The 21215-nt window shown below is 51.0% G+C and overlaps 1 protein-coding gene across 11 annotated transcripts in view; it reads left to right on the top strand.

The window, feature by feature from the left end:
* The window catches only part of PPP6R1 (protein phosphatase 6 regulatory subunit 1), a 1126148-nt gene that overhangs the window by 891725 nt on the left and 213208 nt on the right, over positions 1 to 21215 (top strand). For all 11 annotated transcript variants that reach the window (XM_078655037.1, XM_078655034.1, XM_078655036.1 and 8 more), the window contains one exon: positions 10552 to 10643. In XM_078655037.1, coding sequence (XP_078511163.1) covers positions 10552 to 10643 — 92 coding nt within the window. The remainder of the gene's footprint in view (positions 1 to 10551; positions 10644 to 21215) is intronic.

Here is a 21215-nt window from a genome sequence, read left to right as displayed (position 1 = left end):
TTACACACTAATATACACAGGAGTACTTATTTATGTACACTGTTTGTCTTGTTTCTTCTATTCTCACTTATTACACTGTCATACTTTGCTGTGTTTCATTCTTCACTTACAGAGAGAGTTGCCTATGATGAAAAGTGGGTATACCGGCAATCACTAGTCGGGAACCCCCTCGGGTGTTACGTCCGTGAGGTACTCTCTCTGTTTTCTCACACTTTTCATTTGTGCACTGTGTGGGGTGACCTGTGAAACCTTTCTTTGGTTTAAACATCGTGACCTTGGGATAGAATTTGCAAATTGCAGTAAGGGTATTAATAAAGTTTAATAGAACCCTGATGTCCCATATAGTCAACCTATTGATGTTGGAGGACTAGGTAGGGACCAATGGGTCCCTTCCCTGGGGTGGTACACCCCCTATTCTGCCACGCTCCAGTGGGAGGGGGGCAGGAGCCTGTCCCTGGTTGGCTGAGTCACCACATCCTCAAGATGGTGGGGACTCGAGGTTGTGCGTCACCTCGCCTCCCCCACCTGAGGGGTGGAGTTGGCAGAGGTGGGCACACCTCCTTTCCTCACTTGTTTTTCCCGCCGGTGCTTTTGCCTAAAGTGGGGGGTAGAACCAGTGGGGACCAGTTGCTAAAAGCAGCAAATGGGCTGGAGAGGCTCACAAACGCAGGCATGCCTTTGAAGCTTCTCCTTCGTGAACCATGCCCGTCCTGGGGAGGGAGGCTTGGCACCTCGTCCTAGGATGTGCATTGTTTCAGGCCGCGAGAGCAGCAAGCTCTCGACCCAGGGGTCCAGAAACATGTCTGGTGGTGGCAGCAGCCTAAGCAGCCACTCAGTCAGGTCTATAGGAGTTGGTCGAGTTTCAGGGGGATCTCTAAGATGCCCTCAGTTGTGCATCTTACATTAATTCCCACACTGGCATCAGTGTGGTCTTAATGTGCTGAGAAGTTTGACACCAAACTTCTCAGTCTTCAGTGTAGCCATTGTGGTGGTGTGTAGTTCGTAATGACAAAATCCCAGCACCATATACTCTTAATGGCAGCACTGGACTTACAGTGCCCAGGAATGGACTTGGGCACTGTAGGGGTAAAGGGCTCATGCACCTATACCCTCACCACTGGCATAGGGCACCCAGCTAGGGGGTGACTGATGTATGCCAGGGCAGTGGTTTGTGGGCATAGCACACAGGGATGTGTGCCATGTCGACTCTTCACTTTGTTCTGCACCAAGACATGCAGCCTGCAAATACAGTGTGTGACTGTCAGGGTACAGGGCCTCTAAGGGTGGCACAATAAGTGCTCCAGCCCTTAGAGGCCTTCTCTGGTCACAGTGCCCTGGGTATCTGTGGTGCCATTTACCAGGGGCTGACATGTGGCCAGAGATGTCAATTGGGTTAGTTTTGGGGAAAGAACACAGGCCCTGGGAACCTGATTGGCGGGAACCTGATTGGCAGGAACCCAGGGCACACCAAGAAAAAGTGCATCAGCAGTGTGGCAAAAAGTGGGGGGTTACTGCAACAGAAACCCACTTTCCTACATGGTGTCTGGCAGAATCCGGGCTCTACATCAACCTCTAGAGACCCGGGCGATCCAGCTGGCTTGAAAGCCTTTCTACACTCCATCAAGAGAATTCTAGTTTGGGTTCAGGGACAACACCACAGCATATGGTACTACAACAAACAAGGCAGAGTGGGGTCATGAACCCTTTATCAAGAGGCCCTTCACCTTTGGATATGGCTGGAACATCAGGACATATCCCTGGTGCTTCAACACCTGGCGAGCTCTCTAAGCGCCTGGGCGGACAAACTCAGCCAAAGATGCATACAGGATCATGAGTAGTGTCTTCATCCGGGGGTGATGAAAGGTCTCTTTCAGCAGTGGGGAGAACCTTGGTTAGATCTGTTCGCCACCGCCGAGAACACACAATGTCAGCGGGTTTGTGCGCTGGAGTTTGCAAGGTGGCTCTTGCACAGGGTGGCATTTTCTCTCTAGTTGAGTTCAAACCTTCTATACGCCTTCCCGCCCATACTACTGACCAGAGTTCTCAAGAATATCAGGAACAACCGGGCCCAAGTCATCCTTGTCGCTCTGGAACTGGGCTCGGAGAGTTTGTATCCCGAGCTTTTGAGCATGGCCATCGATCCTCTGTTCAGGTTTCCCCTTCGGGAAGATCTTCTGTCGCAGCTCCAGGGGAGGGTTCTCCACCCGAACCGGGCAATGCCTTGCCTTAATGCGTGGAGATTGAACTCCAACAGTTGACCGCTTTTTACCTTCTGCCTGAAGTCTGACATTATCTTGGCAGCCAGGAGTCCCTCTAACAAGACAGTATACTCCTACTGTTGGGTCAAGTTTGTGGCATGGTCTGCAGAGGAACAGGTTGACCATCTTTCTGTCTCCTTCTCTTTCTCCTGACCAGCAGGGCTCTGCTTTGGGCACCTTAAAGGGCTGCCTTTCTGCCATTTCAGTCTTTCTGCGATTGCCAGATCAGCCATCCATGTTCAAATGCCCTGTTGCAGGTTCTTGGGAGGTCTGCAACATATAACTGAAAGAGACCATTAGTTATAGATTCCTTACCTTAGAATGACCCCCAGGCGTCCGACTGGATCCAGAGAATATTTCTCTTAGCAGTACCCCTGCGCGTCGGTAGGTGGCATCGATCGACTCCGTGTCCATCATTGTGGTTGCCAGGATGACGTCGCAATGTCTACTTAGACGCCACCACTGAGTGCTGACGTCAGTACTTTCTTTTCCCACGCCAGCCTTCGCGCAGATCAGGAAAGAACTACCCCTTAGTCACTTTTTGAGTAACTTTTTCAACTTTTTGTCGACTTCTTTTTGAGTCTTTGACTCCTGGTGTATGAGGGATGTCCCATTGTCAGACCGGATTCAAACTGTGCGAGGCCTCTAACCCCCTGATGTCAGTTAGGGACCCCCAACTTGTGTGCCTCTGGTGCCTGGAATGCGACCACGACCCGAAGTCCTGCTCCGACTGCCGAGCCATGAATCCAAAGTCTGCCGGAGCTGTCCCGAAAGTTCTTAGAGGCTCTGCTGTCTGCTCCGCATCGCTCGAAGTCCTGGTCGGAAGGTTTCGGACCAGTTGCGGATCCACCATCACAACTCGTCACCCAAGTCTTCGAGATAGTCTGGTAAGTCAAAGCACAAGAAGAAGGTGAAGAAGCTGCGTCACTCTTAGCCTTCTCCCTGCCGGTTGGCTGATGCGATGCGGGACCCGGAGTGTCGTTGCTCTCCAGCTCCGTCTTCAGAGCGTGCTCCAGGGACAGCTCTGAGTTTCCCTCCTTGTCCAGGGGCTGGCGCGTCCCCTGCCCAGCTTTGAGCATTCTACGAAGCGCTTCATAGCATCTTTGGGCAGCCCAACTCCGCTGGCGTGCCTTCGGGCCCGGCGGACTCGACTGGGGACCCTGAGCCTCGGATGCGGGCAACTCCGTCCCCGGCGCCATAGGGCTCCTGAGGATCCAGGCACCAATCCCAGTGACGGCGCCCCCGGTGCCGGCCGTGCCCCCGACCGGCGCTGATCCCAGCCTCCTCCCTGGCTTAGACATGGCACCGGACCGACGTCGCTCGATGTCCGTTCCGGCGCCGGAAGGTACGTTTGTGCCTCAGTTCATTCCTGGTGTTCTTTTCAGGCCCAAATGGCAGTGAGAGGAGGGTGAGGAGGACTGGGAGGGGTCTGTGGACCCTTTGGCTGATCAACTTGAAGAGCCAGACTGGCGAAAGGACCTGGGTGACGCCAGTGGTTTAGATACCTCCCCAGACCTTGGCATGCCCTACCCCCCTACCGTGGCTTCAGAGGAGGGAGCCTCATACGCAGTGGTGTTGCGTGGGGTGGCTGAGGCCTTGGGCCTGGAGCTTCCTACGGTGGCAGTCAGGACTAACCTCCTGACTGAGGTGCTTCAACTGGGGGCCGCCTCTTCTGAGCCCCTTCTGCCTTTCAGTGAAGCCCTCACCGACGTCCTTCTGGACACTTGGTCCAAGCCCAGCACAGGGGCTCCTGTGGACAGGATGATTGCCCGACGCCACTACCCAGTCGACCCACTTTTCCTCTCCCAACATCCGACCCCCGAGAGCTTGGTGGTCCAAGCCTCGTCCTCTAAGGGTGCTTTCCCTACTGCTCCTCCAGATAGGGAATCCTAGAAGCTGGACCACCTTGGGAAGATGTTTTCTTCCGCCAGCCCAATACTGCAGTCGGTGAATACTGCATGCCTTTTGGGCCGTTCTAACCATACTGTGTGGGATACGGTTGCGCAAGTGCTGCCACAGTGCCCGGAGGAGGCCCGAGCCGTGCTCACCCGCGCGGTGATAGAGGTAGAGACACACCTATTTCACCATCAGATGTGGGCTGGATACCGCCGACTCACTGGGCCTAACTGTTTCCACTTCAGTAGTCCTGAGGCGGTACGCCTGGTTGAGGATGTCTGGGTTTTTTGGGGGATGTCCAATCCACCTTACTGGACATGCCCTTTGATGGCCATTGCCTTTTCGGTGACAAGGCAGACTCTGTGCTTGAGCGCTTCTAGGATTCTAGGGCTATGGCCAGATCCTTGTGCCTCGTGATAACCTCACGCCCCACGCAGTCTGCTTTTCTCTCCTTTCGTGGCTACAGAAGGGGCGTCCCACCACGTTCAACCGAGGCTAACCACAGGTTCATGCAAGTTGCCCAGCCTGTGCGTGGCCGCGGACTTGGGACCCAGCGACATGAGTCTGGGGGCCAGCGGGCAGGCCAGTCCACCCATAACCCCCCTTCACGTTGCAGCAACCTCCAAACCCTCCTAGTCTGACCTTTCAGGGCCCTCAAAGCTCCATTGGAACAGGAAGCCAATCTTGCTACAACAACTTATATCCATCTGTTCAATACGCTGGGACTCACTTTGAACAAGGGCAAATCTAATTTGCTTCCAACTCAGGTCATTTCGTTCCTAGGATCGTCCCTGGACACCGTCCAGTGCAAAGCAATCAACCTAGTCCTTTTTGTGCGGCTCAGGATGAGACCTCTTCAAGAGGAATTACAGAAACCTTGGCAACAAGTGTTAGGTTATTTCGAAAATGTTATCTGAATAACTACAGGAATGGTGGACGCACTCAGTTGGTGGTTCCAAACCGCAAATCTTGCACAAGGTTTCACCTTTTTGCAAAACATCCCAGACTTCGTCTTGACAACAGACGCATCGATGGAAGGATGGGGAGGTCATCTGCAATATTTGAAGATCCAGGGAAAGTGGTCTCAGATACAGAAACAACACCACATCAACAGTTTGAAACTCCGAGCCATATTTTTGTCTCTTCAGGCTTTCCATCCAGGGATACCAGGTTCCTCAGTGCTGGTCCTTACCGGCAATACGACCAGCATGTACTACATAAACAAACAAGGAGGAACAAAGTCTGTGACTCTTTCCCAAGAAGCGCAGGATTTGTGGGAATGGACAACGTACCACGGCATGTCCTTGAAGGCAGAGCATGTCCGGTTTCTACACAATACCCTGGCAGATACACTAAGCAGGTCTCAATCCTGCTGCCACGAGTGGGAGTTAAAACAGACTCAGGTGAACAAAATCTTTCGGACATGGGGCAAACATGCTCTGGATCTGTTTGCATCGCAGGAGAACAAGAAAACCTGGGTCAAGGGGGAATGCCCTTTCAATGACATGGTCCAGGATCTATGCCTACCCTTTTCCCCCCATTCCATTAATCCCCGGGGTGCTCAGCAAGATGAACCTGGAGGGCTGCCGCCTAATTCTGATTGCACCCCGTTGACCCAGACAATATTGGTTCCAAGAGCTTCTTCTGTTGTCAGACCCATTCGCCTTCATCCAACAGTGAAGATGTTATCACGTAACAAGGGTCAGGTAGTCCATCCGGATCCACAGTCCCTTCACTTGCACGCATGGCTCCTGAATTTCTAGAGTTCAAAGACCTCAATATTTCATATGACTGTCGAGATATACTGTCTAAATCCCCTGCTGAAAGCACTGTCAAAACATATTGTTTAAGATGGAAAAGATTCTGTTGGTGTGAAACTAATCAAGTTCATCTAATGTAACCCCCCGCTGATCAGATTCTACCTTACTTGCTCTCACAGGCAAAGTCTGGCCTCACTTTTTCATCAGTCTAGGTTCACCTGGCTGCTCTTTCCAGGTACAGAAAATCTCTGCAACTTCCTTCTTTATATTCCTCTTCTCTTATAAAATAATTCGTGAGAGGACTTTTTTGCACTTTTCCTCCTGTACATGCACCTCCTCCAGAGTGGGAACTCAATGTGGTTTTAGCACAACTAATAAGACTACCATTTGAACCGGTACTTAAAGCGGAACTCAAATTCTTCACATGAAAAGTATCCCTCTTGCTGGCTCTTACTTCCGCAAGAAGGGTCCGTGAGAGTCAGGCTTTTTCGATTAAGGATCCCTTCTTACGCTTTACACAGGACTACGTAATCCTTCGGACAAATCCTAAATTCATTCCAAAGGTTCCCAGGCAATTTCACGTGAATGAACCTGTAATGCTACAAACTTTCTTTCTGAATCCATCCAGTCTAGCTTGAAGGGCTTTACAGTCAGTGGATGTAAAAAGGTGTTTGAAATTTTATCTACAAAAGACAAAAGATATCGGAAAGACGAATCAGCTGTTAGTGGTCTACGGTCAACGAAAACAGGGAACCGCAGCAACAAAAGCCACAATAGCCAGATGGGTCACTTCGGTCCTTCAATTTTGCCACAAAAAGCCAATAAACCTCTCACGGTGAAGACTAAAGCACACTCCACCAGAACTATTGCTGCATCTACTGCTTTGTTTGCTGGGCTTAAACTGGACAAAACATGCCGTGCTGCGACATGGAAGAAATCAGGTGCTCACAGGCAATACTACAACCATGTGGTATAGCAACAAGCATGGCAGGCTGGTTTCTCCGGCCTTGTGTCAGGAGACTGTTCTTCTGTAAGTGGATTTACTACCAAAGAAAGCCAGTGTGCTGAAAATAATTCTCTTTATTTATTTATTTATTTATTTTGAAAGTTTAATAGAGCGCGAACAAGACCCAAGGGGGTATCAGAGCGCTGTACAGCGTTGTCCTCAGCAATTATACTGAACATAAAGAAGGTAATACATTAGTATCGTTGGTGCAATTTAGCGCTACAAGTAAAAAACATCTTACAATCAACAGTTGATGCAGTTAAAGGGGCTATCTAGGATTCGAACAAAAAGAAGGGAAAAATATGTCATAGAACATCAGTGAGAAATATTTCAAGATTTTAGTTATTAACAGAACACAGTAACATGATCAGCTCACGAACGTTCATTAGTAGTCTTTTCACCAGTTTTTTAAAGGAAGTAGTGGAAGGATTTGATCTGATCTCTGTTGGGAAGGAGTTCCAAATTCTTGGCAAGACCGGAGAACGCTCGGTTGTACGATCTTTTCTTTTTGAATCTTGGAGGTTTCAGGAGAAGGGTGGAGCCCGATAGTACAAGTTTATTAGCTAGATAGTATGGGGTATTGTAGTGTGTGGTTTTGAGTCAGACAGGCTATCTTGAGTCGGATTCTTGCTTCAATAGATAGCCAGTTTAGCTGCAAAAGGTTGTGTGAAATATGATCAAATTTCCTAGAACCCGTTAAACTCTTTAAGATCATTTGTATTGATTATTTTGTAAATGTCAAATGTTTAATTTGAAACTAGAAATGAATTAAAAGTCAATGTGTGGGAGTCCTGTGTGGAACTTGATTAGGGCACTTTTGTTTTAGATTTGGTTAAGTCTCCACCGTTTATTTGAAGGCAAATGTTTTCCATTTAGAGAGTTTTTGTAGCTTGGTAAACTGAAAGAATTATCAGAGATACCGATCTTTAATTTTTCAGACTTCGGTCATCAAAAGTTAAACTTAAGTCTTACAACAGAAAGTATGGCCATGTCTTTATGCAAATAAATGCACAACCAATCATGATTATGCATACAAGGCAAGACAGTCTTTGGGTGAGCTGTTGCTCAATCAGTGACTAGCTTAGCAAGGCCTTTATTGGTTTGAGGTTGCTGCAAGAAAGTTTTCTTGTGCCAAGAATGCAAAAAATAAAAAAAAATTGCTCAAGGTTGCCAACCACCCTGTTGGAGGCGGAATCCAGCACTTTCCTTGAACCCAAACTCAAGCAGCTCAGAACTTCAGTGACTGGATCACCAATGCCGCCAACCAAGTCACCTCCACCAAACCAGCCAAAACTCTCAGACCCTCCAAACAAGCCAGCTGGTCAACCCCCGAACTCTGCACGTCAAAACACAGGTTCAAACTACTTGGTGCACAAGCATGAACCACACTGACAGCCACTTTCAAAACAGCCCTCAACGACTACCGAGACAGATCAAACCTGCAAAGGAGGAGGCCCTCACCCGCAGGATTGGGACCAGCTCCAACCAAGTCAAAGAACTCTTCATCATAGTCCAAGAATTCACCTGACCATCAGCCACCAAAAACTCTAACCCTGCATCCCTTGCTGAACACTTCCGTAAAAAGATAGCAACTATCTACAAAAACGTAAAAACTCAACCAGATAACCTTCTCAGCCACCAATCGACCACTACCTCCGACCACCAGCTCTCCACATGGAAACAACTCAGCACATCAAACACAATCAGTCTGAACACCATCCACTCAGGAGCACCCAGCTATTCTTCAACCTCGGAAAAGACGAGATCAGCCACCAAATGACCACCATCCTCAATGCATCGATAACCACTGGCACCTTCCCTGATGCCTTGAAACAAGCTGAGGTCAGACCACTCCTAAAGAAACCCTTGGTAGACCCCAGCAAGCTCCAGAACTACTGTCTCATCTCCTTGCTCCCTTTACCCGCCAGAGTCCTGGAGAAAGCCATCAACCTCCTTCCACCCCATACACCCAAGGGAAATAACCTGCTTGACCCTTCATAATAAGGCTTCAGAACCAACCACAGCACCGAGACAGCTCTGATCGCCGCAACAGATGACATTTTCACCCTACTGGGCAGTGAAGAACCAGCTGCTCTGATCCTGTTTGACCTCTTCAACTTTCGACACTGTCTCCCTCTGCACCCTCATCAATCGCCTACACCAGATTGGCATCACAGATGACATGCTGAGATGGATTGAATCCTTCCTCGTTGGACACACCCAGAAAATCTGACTCCCTCCTTTCACATCCCAGTCCAAGCACAACATTTGCAGCGTTCCACAAGGCTGATCCCTCGGCCCAGCCCACTTCAGCATCTGCATGACACCACTCGCGGACATGTTCAGATTGCACAACATCAACATCATCTCCTATGCCAACGATAACCAGCTCGTCCTATCATTCTTAGCCGACCCCACATCGTAAAATACTAACTCCCACAACTGAATGAATAACGTCTCAGCCTGGATGAGGGACAGCTGCGTCAAGCTCAACATATACAAGACGGCAGTTCTTATTTTCGGCAAACAAACAGCCCTTTGAAGTGACTCGGGTGGTCAGCGGAACTCAGACCCACCCCTACGCCAAAAGACTACACCCGCAAACTTGGCATCATCCTAGACAGCGACTTATCCATGAAACGTCAAGTCAAAGCCATTTACTCAGCCTGCTTTCACACTTGCTACATGCTCTGCAAAATCTTCAAGTGGTTCCCTATCAGCACCAGGAAAACGGTAACGCAGGCCCTCATCACCAGCCAAGTGGACTACACCAATGTACTCTATGCAGGCACCACCGCCAAACTCATGCAAAGGCGCCAGAACGTAGCACCCAGACTGATCCCCAACCTGCCCAAGAGAACCTACATCACCCAGCACCTTATGTATCACCATTGGCTCCCAGTTCCTTTTTCTTGCAGAGACACCCTGCATTTGCAGATGCTGCACAGAAGGACACAATTTCTCCCATCTCACCACCAAAGCCTGGAACAACCTACCCCTCTACCTCCGCACTGCTCCATCGCTGACAGACTTCAGAAAGAGACTCAAGACATGGCTTTTTGACTGGACAGCAGCAAGCGCCTGGATACCCTCCCAGATGACAAGTAGCACCTTGCAAATCCAACTTGATTGATTGATGATACAGTAAATATCTTTTTTCATCTTTTTCTGTAACTTTCCTGCTTAAACTTTACATATTTATTCTTTGCATCATTAGTCAGTTGTAGATGAGATTTCCTAATTTAATGGACTACTCTTCTCTCATCAAGATATCTAAAGATTCGAAGTTGTGGATTTTAAGTGCAGCAAATTCTAAACAAACCATAGAAGGGAAGCGTGAAATGTTAAATCTCACAATTGGTGCTTTTCTATAGAATTGCAGGCTTAATGTTTGTCTGTAGGCTACAACATGGAAGAGGCATGCTTCATATTTGCTTGTAACTGACCTTTCTGCAAATGTCTTGTGATGAGTCTCTTATGTAATGCCTGCTCAGAGGCGTTTTGAAATCATACTTAATAATGCATCAGTGAGAACTAATTTTACATACAATGCTTGATCAGTACATTTTGGAAATTAAAGATATGATTTTGCAGTATCTTTATCTAATGTCTGTGTATTTGTCAATCTCAGTTCTCAGGAGGTACTGCAGCGTGACTCATCCGCCATCCCAGAAATGCCTTTAATTCCTCAGGAAACAGAAAACAGAGTTTCGCTAGAGGAAAGTGAGTATTCTAATTCACTACTGGAAGTTGCAAACTTATGAGTAGACCTCTGACCTCTTTGAAGTTTGTTGACAATCTTTGGATGCTGCATATTCCTAACTGCTAAATGATTGGTGAATGATGTACCTTTTTTTTTTTACATTTCTCCGTCATCTAGAAAATTTGAATTCCTAAGCCCGGTAATCGCTTGTAAAATGACATTTCTTAAATATCCATTGGCGTCCATAGTAGATTATTGCAGCTCTTTTTAAAATGTAGGTCTGTTAGTACTGAATAAAATGTGGATAAAATATTTGCACCAGCAGAGGGGACTGATTCTCACCCATTCAGGAAAATTGAGTAGTAGTTTAAAAATCTTTGTGACTGAGGTTTCTCGCTGCCTTCATTTTGTATATATGCTCGTCGACTACATATGTAGCTCTCCAACCAAGCATGAGTGGGTTTCTAGCACGCCAATGCAACCAGTTTTAGATCTTTCTGCTTTTTTTATGCTGAATGTCCTATTTAAAGCTGTTAACAGCAAGCACCAGTTAGCAATGTCTCGCCTGCATTGTAAAGTTGTCAGTAAAACTGGCACATTGCAATGTCCTTTGGTGCAGGCATGAATAGATGGAAACAGTCTACTTAACTGTCCATCTTGAGTCTGCTTTACTCTGAAATCTAGGCCACAACAATTTGATGTGAATCCTGCAGCCATCTTCAAATGTTAAGGAGCCCTAGCTTCCCTTTAAAGAGGCTTTCCTGGATCGTGACTCCAGGGCTGATATATCCAAACTCTGTGGCAATTTTCAAAACTAAGTGATGTCTGATCAGTAATCTGGAAAACTTGTACATGGCATGTTTAACTGTAGATACACATGCTCCTTTGTACTCCTCCCATCCAGTGTTGAGCTCACATTCTTCGAAGAAGTCTTTCCAGTCACAAGGTATAGTGACTCCTATTGTTGTTAACATGCAGGTAAGATTGTTTTTTCTCTGCTGTCTGGTTCAGGCTTATATTTACTGGGCTCTGGGTCAACGCCTCGCTGTGTTCGTTGCTGGGCGCTTTACGATTCTCCATTCCCATTGGTGAAAACAGTCGGTGCCTACACCTTTTGGTGCTGTCGAAACCTTACTGAGTCTTGATGAACGGGTTCTTCTCAATGCCTCTCTTGTGGCCCTTGCCCCCTTTGGGGCTTTTCCCTTTCTATTCTCTCTCAAAAATGTTGGCTGCATGACGGAAAGGACTCCATTTCTATACTGTCCACAGTGTCGCGCAAAGTATCTCTGCACAGACCTCCACCAGATTTGCAACCTTTTTCTGTCTCAGAGCACGACAAGCCCTCCTACTGCACCTGCCTTGCCTTCTGCCCCCAAACGACATTGTGTTAACAGCTCAATCGACGACTTGCTCGAGGACCCATGGTGCAGCGACAAGGAGATGACACCTCTGACCTTTTTAGGCACCTAGATGTCAAGGAGTAAACAGAGCCAGGACCCTCAGGCTAGCAGCCCCATCATTTTAGCCCTTAGCCAAGCTCCGGTTCGAAGTTTGAGATGAAAGAACCACAGGTCCTCAAGGTCCAACCACAGGAAACATTGACCATAGTACTATGTGGCTCCCTCCCTCTTCCACCTCCTCAGCATCTCACTCAGGCCACTACCCTCATGGGGGGTCAGGCATGGAGCCCAGAAGACCAGAATCAGGCTTCCAGTCAGCACTGCCTGAAGGCCATAGTCTGACCCATTATAAGCCCCAGATCCAACTTAGATTCAGCCTTCAGCACCGAAACAGCCACAGAAGACCCGACTCCTGTCACTGACAACACAGTTGATGCTGAAATCTCCTTCAGTGGCGACATTGAAAGCACGCTTGAGTACTACTTTAGCGCTGAAGACCACACTGACGCTGAAATCTAGCTTGGTGTCAATGAACCAGAATCCATGTTCAGCGCCGAAATGGCCAGTGCCCAAAGCCCCCGTATTCCACTGCATCTGAGAACCAGTGTTAGTCTATCCTGCAGTGTTTACAGGTGGAGCTCAGACAGAAGTTGATCCTCACTCACCCGCAAACAGGCAGTGTCCTCACCCAACCTGCACAAAAGGCTCAGGACACTATCCCTCACAACAGGAAGTTGACTTTAGAGAAGGCTCTTGCCCTAAACCACCGTCAAGGACCAAAGAGCTCCAGGATTTGGGGCACTAGCCCTCTACATCCTAGATCCTGTTGTCGTCCTCCTCCACCAATTCAGCCTTCTCCTCCCCCTTCTCTTCCATCCTATCCCCCTCCTTCACTCCTTGCATCACTGCAAACACTGTGAGCCCCCCTGCCTCAATTACGAGAGGGTTCCCCACACTAATCCCTTGGTGATGAGGGGGCAGTCCAACTGAGTCCCTATCTGGCCCCATTCGAACCTCAACCCCACGATGACCCGAGGGACGATTATGATGTCGACCCATCCCAGGGACACTGACAAGGACCGTTACCCTGCCGGGCCATCTCTGCCAGATGACACTACTTCTTACCATGAGGTTCTGCATCCATAAGGTGGTGATGCACAGGGTCTAGGAGGATGAGGATTTCCTTGTGGAGATGCTGTCCTCTACCCAGCGCCCTATGAAGTTCCTGTGTGGGCTCCAGGGAATGCTAAAAACGTCTCCTGAAGTATTCCACACCTGTAAGTCAGGGTGGTCCCACACAAGGTGAACCAAAAGAATACCACCTCTCTCTCCGACCCTCCTCCTCCACATTAAAGGACAACTCCCTACAGACTCCCTTTTGCTCTACACGGCTCGAAAGCACACCAACACCCAGGTCACCTAGAAAGAGTCACGTCTACCAGACCAGGAGAGCAGGAAGATTGATGTAGCTGGTTAGCAGGTCACTGCTCAGTTAGGCCCATTGGCGCATTGCCAGTTCAGTTGGCCTGCTCCAAGTATGATCGGGCACGCTAGAACAAGATGGAGGAGTTCCTCCAACATCTCCCAGAACAGTACAAGAAATGTGGCCATGAGCTCATTAGGACACTCATTTTTTTTGGTCAAATCTTTTTATTATGATTTATAAAGATGAACATTACATTAGGCATTCCATCTCACACATTGCATCTTAGCGGCCGTTCTTGGGTAGAAGTGTACCGACAACAGGTCACGACTAGAGGCGCCGTAGCAATACATGCAATTAGTCCGCAGGAAAATCATGAGCGCCCAGGTGCGTCTTTGAATGGTGATTAAGATTCAATACACCCCAACCCCCTGCAAGAGGGAACAGGCCTTACATGTGCATCCCAATCCTGATAATGATCATATGTAACAAAACAGTAACAGGAACAACTAACTGCGACACTGTCACCGAAGTACACTACAAAACTCCCCCCATTCTCGACCCCACCCAGTCCACCCGAACCCCCCCCCCTCAGTGGTTAGAGGCGGCAGACCCGGAAGCTGAGATCGACCGTGGACCAGGGTTCGATTCCCCGCCTCGGTGGGTCTCGGGCTCAAAATTCCACGGACTCGACAATTCTCGCTCTGGTGCCTACTCAACTCACGGGGTCACACTCTGCGACTCTGGGCAATAGCTTGCTTAATCTCCACTACGGCCCCTCGCGGCGGGATGCCTGGCTTTCACCTTGTGGACACCCTGCCGGGGGTTTCTCACAGGGGAATACCAGGACGGGTTCCCTAAGCAAGCGCCGGGACGCTTACGGGCAGCCGTGCGCTTTACAAGTCCAATACATTTACATTTACATTTACGCTCAGGACACGCACATCACCTTGGCTAATGCTTCCTCACCTATTTACCGCGCCATGTACTAAATCGTGTGTGTCAGGCGTGGCCACCGCTGCGCACTCCCTCCCTCTCACCTGGTATGTCAGCCTAATGTCCACCCGCCCCCCACGTCCACTGCACTCCCTGCCGCCTGCAGACGGTTTAGCATGTTTTCCCATTTCTCTGCCAAAGGCTCCCTCCGAAGCCCTCAACTAGTGTCTCACAGGGTATCAGCGCACCGTCCTGGTACAGGTCGCCCAGCGTCCGGACGTCCACTTCATGCCACTGCTCCATCACAGAGTGCGTGAGCACCCCCCACCTCCGGGCGAGCCTTCCAGCGGCACCGCAGGTGCATAAGGGTACACCAAGCGCGTGAGATACAATGCCCTACGGAAGCATTTATATGCCACTGCCAGCAGCAGCGGGGTAGGGTGCGCCGGCGCCGCCAACGGGTGAAAGAGCGCAGTGACCCGCTCTAGCGTGTAAGGTGGCTCGTTCGTGGCTGTGTCTTCTCTCCCCCTGTCTGCCAACCATCGGGCAACCCACTGGAGTTGCGCCGCTAGGTAGTAGTGCTCAAAACAGGGGGCAGCTGGCCCGCTCTTATCAGTGGGCAGGAACAACTTCCCAAAGGCCAGACGATGCCTTGACGCACCCCAAACAAAGTCTCGGAGCAACTTATTAAGATTAGAGAAGAACAGCGCAGGCACGAACAGTGGCAAGTTCGCAAAATAATATAGAAGGCGAGGGAGCATTACCATCTTGGCGAGAGCCACTCTGCCGGTAGGCGTCAGAGGAAGTGTGGACCAGAAGCCAATTTGGGCTCTGAGCGCAGTCACTGCTCTGCCTAGGTTCCCATCCAGCAGGTCCGTCGGTTGGCGGTAGATCTGGATCCCCAGATACGTTTCCGCCCGCCACTGGACTTGCGTGCCGTGGAGACTATACTCCGGGTCGGGTACCGCACTGTCAAGTGCATAGAGGCATGACTTGCCTGCGTTCACTCGGTGCCCCGGGCGATCCGCAAAACGCCTTAGCAGTGAGGCCAGCAGCTCCGGTATGTGGCCCACGTCACGCACAAAGACCAACAGGTCATCGGCGTACAAGGACACCTGATGAACTCCGTCCCCTAGCGGGATGACATCTGTTAGAAGCTGCCGCATGGCGGCAGCCAAGGGCTCCACGGCGAGAGCAAAGAGCAGCGGCGACGGGGCAGCCCCGGCGAGTACCCCTGCCTACTGCCACCGCATCCGAGACACACGGTCCCATCGGGACACGAACCACCGGTTTATGATACAGGAGTCTCACCATCTGCAGGAAGTTCGCCTCCAGTCCATACGCCTCCAACACCGTCGTCAGGTATCCCCACTCCAGGCAATCGAAAGCCTTCTCCAAGTCAAGCACCAGGCACCCCGCCCTGGGCCAAGCCGCCACTGCTTCCGCCGCAACCCTAAAGTACCTCCGAAGATTCAGGGAGGTGGACCTCGCTGGTACAAAACCATTCTGATCAGGGTGTACTAAATGCGGAACCACTGGCGCCAAGCGCTCTGCAAGGAGTTTGGCGAATACTTTATAATCAGTGTTAAGCATCGCCAGCGGGCGATAAGAGCTCAAGGACAGGGGGTCTCTGTCGGGCTTAGGCAGGGACACTAAGAACGCCTCCCTCCGAGATGGCGGGAGTTGGCCGGCATCTATCGACGCCCTGTACATCCGAAGGAGCTTAGGCGCCAGAATGTCTCTGTTGGCTTTATAATACTCAGCCGGCAGGCCGTCCGGCCCGGTGTTTTCCCAGTCGCCAGCGCTTGGATCGCGTCTCCCACTTTCTCCAGCGTGAGCGGAGTGCCAAGCTCCTCATTCTGACTCTCCGTGGCGGAAGGCAGTGCAATCGACTCCAAAAATTCGGCCAGCGAGTGCGTGTGGCCGGTGCTACGCGGCCTATAGAGTTCCCGATAGTGATCGGTCAGCGCCCGGAGGATCTCGCGCTGCATGTAGACCACTACCCCGTCCTCCGCCTGAATGGCGCCAATCGGAGTCATGCGCTCTGTCCCTCGCACCAACCAGGCTAGCAGGCGGCCAGCCCCATCCGCTTTGGCGTGCGTCTTGGCAGTGTGCGCCGCGTTATTATGGTCCTTCAGGCGTTCAAGCAGGACTGCATGCTCGGCACGTAGTTCCCTCAGCTTGCGCGCATGCCTTCCAGCCCCTTCCCCATCCCTCTCATAGCGCAGGAGCTCGGACTCTATGCGAGCTAGAGATGCAGACACCTGCGCGCGGATATTCCACGTGGCACCCATGCAGTGGCCACGGATGGTCACCTTGTGGGCATCCCACTCTATCCCAGGGTCGTTCACAGTATCTTCATTGTCTTCAAAATAGGAGAGAATGGCTGTGCTCAGGGAGGACCTAAACTCCGCATCTTCCAACGCTGCAGGCTGTAACCGCCATGTGGGCACTGGGGGTCTATCCGCCGCCCAACTGAGCTGGAACCACCAGGGGATTGTGGTCCGAGTGTGTCCTACCTAGGTATTCTGACCGGGACAGGAGGGGGAGCAGAGACTGGGAACCCACTATTCGGTCCAGGCGGACATGTAGGGCATGCACTACCGAGTAGTAAGAGTATATTCTATCCACAGGATGCTATGCGCGCCAAAGGTCGTAGATGTCCCAGTGTACTAACCAATCCCTAAGGGCCTGTGATGTCGATGTCGCTGCCACTGCGCGAAGGGGCGGAAAGGAGTGGTCCAGATGGGTGTCCATGACCATGTTAAAGTCACCACCGATCAGCCAGGGAAGACCCGCGTACCGCTGAAGGATGGGGTTTAAGGTCGCCAGGAAAGTGGGCTGGTCCGCGTTGGGGGCATAGATGGAACCCAGCATTATCTCCTGCCCATTAAGCTTCCCCCGAACAAAGGTGTACCTCCCCTCATTGTCCACCTGCGCGTCAGTCCATGTAAAGGGGACGCCAGCTCTTACCCCTACCAGGGTGCCCCGCGCCTGTGTTGAGTAGGTGGTGCCATGGATCTGCCCTCTCCAACGGCTGCGGAGTCGTCCCAGCTCTACCTGGGACATATGTGTCTCTTGGAGAAGTGCGATCCCCACCCGATGTCACTGCATATAGGCAAAGACCGCATATCTGCGCGACGGGTTGTGCATACCGCGGATGTTCCAGGTCATAATGTTGGTGCACACCATGGTGTGTGTTGCAATGTAGTTACTCGGGGGTTTGGTGGGGTCGCCTCACCAGGCCGTGGGCTGGGTCTATGGGGTGTATACACTGAGTGTCGCGTCTGAAACATATAAACCAGTAGTAACATTGTAAGTTAAAGGGCGGTTTCCCAACGGGGTAAGAGTCCAAACTAATTAGAGTGGTTACTCTTCAAAGTGACGTGTCCGCAACCCAAGGGTGTGTGGCGAAGCGCGCTGCCGGTGGTGTAGTATAACGTGCCCTCATCCAGGGCCCGTAGAGATTCTGAGGTGCTCATGTAGAATCTGATCAGGAAGGCGCACCGGGTCTAACCAACGGCGTCCCCCGGGAGCAACGCGCGCGGGAAACACCGGACTCCTCCATACACAGGGCACAGCTGTGTACCTACGGCGCGCCTCCGGGACCCAAGCTTGCGAGGGGCACATGCGCTCACAGTCAACTAAAACAGCATGGTGCAACAATCAAATAAAGGATACAATGAGCAGTGTATTTAACACGGGTAGCATATCAGACTGTCTCAAGTCCGCCTCTTGTCACATGATGAAGTCCGCTGTCTGAGGAGTAACTACAGGCATCGCAGCGTCCTCCGACGTTACAGTAGACGATGAACCACTGGCGTGTGCTTCGCTCAGCTGCCCGTAGCTCAGGTCATTGCTTGCGCTCACTGCTCCCATCGTCGCAACCGCCTCGAGGGCCTCCTGCCGTTCCTGCCGCATTTCCTCTGGACTGGGGGCAGCCCGTCCCGGACCCGCACCCTGTAGGAAGGTAGATCCCTGACTTTGCTTGCCCCCAACTTTTTGCCTGGTGTTTTGCGGGTTTTCTGACTTAGTTGACCTGGGGCCCTGCTATTCAGGACCCCAGGCCCACTGCTCTCTCTGTTAAAATGGATTCCATGTACCTTAGGTACATATCTAATTGGATACTGAGTCACCTTATCAGTCCCTGTACAGTGTACCTTAGGTACCCAGGGCATAGGTGTACCCAGGGCCTACCAGGGGCTGCAGCATGTATTATGCCACCCCTGGCTGGCCATCCAAATCTGACACAACTGGCTGCACGACAGCTGGGGCAAGGTGGTGTAATCACCCTTTGCTTTAGATATAGTATACCTATATCTAACCCTAAAATGGACACATGTATTCCTATCAGTCACTCCTATGGCAGGCCTTAACAATCCTGAAGGCAGAGTGCGTGGAATAATGTGAAATGGTGCTCTGGCATGAGCTGAGCCCATTTGAAGCTTGCGGAACCAAGTACTAATAGCTGTTCCATGATAACGCTATACCATATACTCTTAAGTGCATTATGTACCTCGCGGTCATATGCTAACTTTGGTATAACATTATCAAAACATGTCGAGTAAGGGGTCATACGAAAAGGTTAGCATTCCACCCTTCTAGAGGGACACGAAATGTTGGTAACCTGTAACCCCGGTTAAAGTCAGACAGAGCCTTAGCTCCACAAAATGGATGCTGCCACCGAGACACAAGTCTGCCCTCCTGTGGCTGGGAGTCCTCCCAGCGCAGGAGGCAAGGACAAAGGGTTTCCTGTCAGGGGCGGTGCCAGCACCGTCCCAGACAGGATTTTGTGTATCCTAGGTAGGCAGGGCTTTAGAGGAAGGTGACTGCAAGTGGCACCCCGGTGCTCACTGTGCATAGGCCGGCTTGAACCAGTTCCAGGGACACACCAGACCCTGAGCTGGGGAAAGCCCGCCAAAGGAGAGGGGTGTAACCACCCCCCTCCTAGTCCCACCCATATGGCAGGACTTAGTCGCGTGCCAGCCCCCTTTTGCAGGATAAAGGTAGGAGCAGGCCCCCTTCCAAATGAGATCAATCTTTGAATCCTGAACCGACCTTCTACACGAAGAACTCAAGACTCTTCTCAAGATTTTCTCCCTTGTGACTAAGGAGTAGTCACCCTGCAGCAGCAGGCACCAACCAAGCATCGCGGTTTGTTGCCAGTCTCTCCTTCGGATCAAGACTGCTCCAGCACGACGAGAACCGGCTTCCCTGGCACCTCTGACCTCTACCTACATCATCAGTTACGCTGAGATTCGTGGGTGTGACGAGACCTCGAGGGACCGGCCATCTTCAGAACTGCACGACGCTTGTCCAGCACGACCACCGAGTGACCCTCGACTGAGTGCTTTGGGGTAAGAGAAGCCCCGACCCTGAACAGCTCCAGCACCGAAGTTCAGCCCCCCTGCATCCACGAGATCTGCGTGGGGCCCTTCTGCTCTTGGCTGCTCACCGCGTTGTCCCGGTCACTTGCCCGTTGGCTAGTGGCCCTTTTACGACGCTCCACGACGACAAACACTGCTGGTCTGGTTGCTCCAGGCTAGCCCTTGCTCCCCTCCAAAAGAGGAGCACCCTGGACCCTCCTGGTCCCCTCAAGACGCCATTTTAGGTCCACCGCGTGGGCCTTGCATTTGCCAAGACTTGTTGCCCCAATCCTGGGTCCAGCGACGTCGACAGCAAGTACCTTCGTGGGACAGCTCGCACCTCCATCCTGGTCGCCGACAACGCCTCCTGGTCCGAGAGACTGCAGAGCCCAGCAGCGCCCACTCACCTGGTCGAGGTGACTTCGTCCGGTGCCACCCTGGTGCCCACCTAAATCACTGGCTAGTGATTCAGAACTTGGTCCCCTCTGCTTTCAGGTCTTCTTCTTCCCTGATCCAGGCTTGGATCTCCACGAACTTTCTTCACTGGTCGCCTGCCAGCGACTTCTTTCTTCAGGCTCCTGGTTCTTCAACGAGGGTTTCCGACGCAACTTCAACCCTATGCAGCCGCAGCCCCTGGGCTAGGTAAACTGAGTACTCCGGTGCTCCAGCATAGTCCAACACCCTAAGTGTTTGGATCCACTCCCGTTTTCGACCCACCTAGTCGGGTTCGCCCGAGAACAGTAACTTTGTCAATTGCTAGCATCCATAGACTTTTTCCCGCCTTACGCGTGAGAGTTCCCACTCTGCACACGACGTCCACAGGCCTCCTGCTCCTAACCTAAGTGTTTAGTATTGTAGGCCTAGCGATTCTAAAGTCTAGAAAAGTATTACTTACCTGCTAGTAATTTCGCATTCCATTTTCATAGTATATGGTTTTTCGTGCCCCTCGGGCATCTGTGTAAATTGTGCGACTTTCAGTGTTTCTTTAAGAGTTTTGTTGTGTGCTTAGCTCCCTGTCTCATAAAGAGCCAGGGTAGTCCTGTTATAAATAAATATACTTTATTTTTGATAACAACTTGTGTGGTGTCCTTTCACTTGGTGTTCAAGGGGTAATGTGATGGTAAAACAGCTGGCTTAACACGCCCTCTAGAGTCTTAGCCTTAGACTGCTCGTATCCATGCTACTAGGATAGCTGGTCTATAAGGTTGACTTACAACCAATCATCAATAAGGGTTGTTTGGACTGATACATAGTGATCACTGGAATAGTGAGCACTGCATATCAGGCCAACTTCTCACACACCCCGCTTGGACCCTCTCCTCTTCCTCCGCCTCCGGGATCGCTGTTCCTGCCATCCGGACCAGACGGCCTCGTCCCCGACCAGCGCCCTGTCTCCTCCAGCCAGTCTCAATCCTACGACAGGGCCTCAAAGAAGCGCGTGCCCTCCGTGGTGACCACTCTTAAACG

Source organism: Lissotriton helveticus, chromosome 7 (genome assembly GCF_964261635.1).
Source record: "Lissotriton helveticus chromosome 7, aLisHel1.1, whole genome shotgun sequence".
NCBI classification, from domain to species: Eukaryota; Metazoa; Chordata; class Amphibia; order Caudata; family Salamandridae; genus Lissotriton; species Lissotriton helveticus.
The sequence above is the reverse complement of the archived record's forward strand: the minus strand, read 5'-3'. Positions and strand labels throughout refer to the sequence as shown.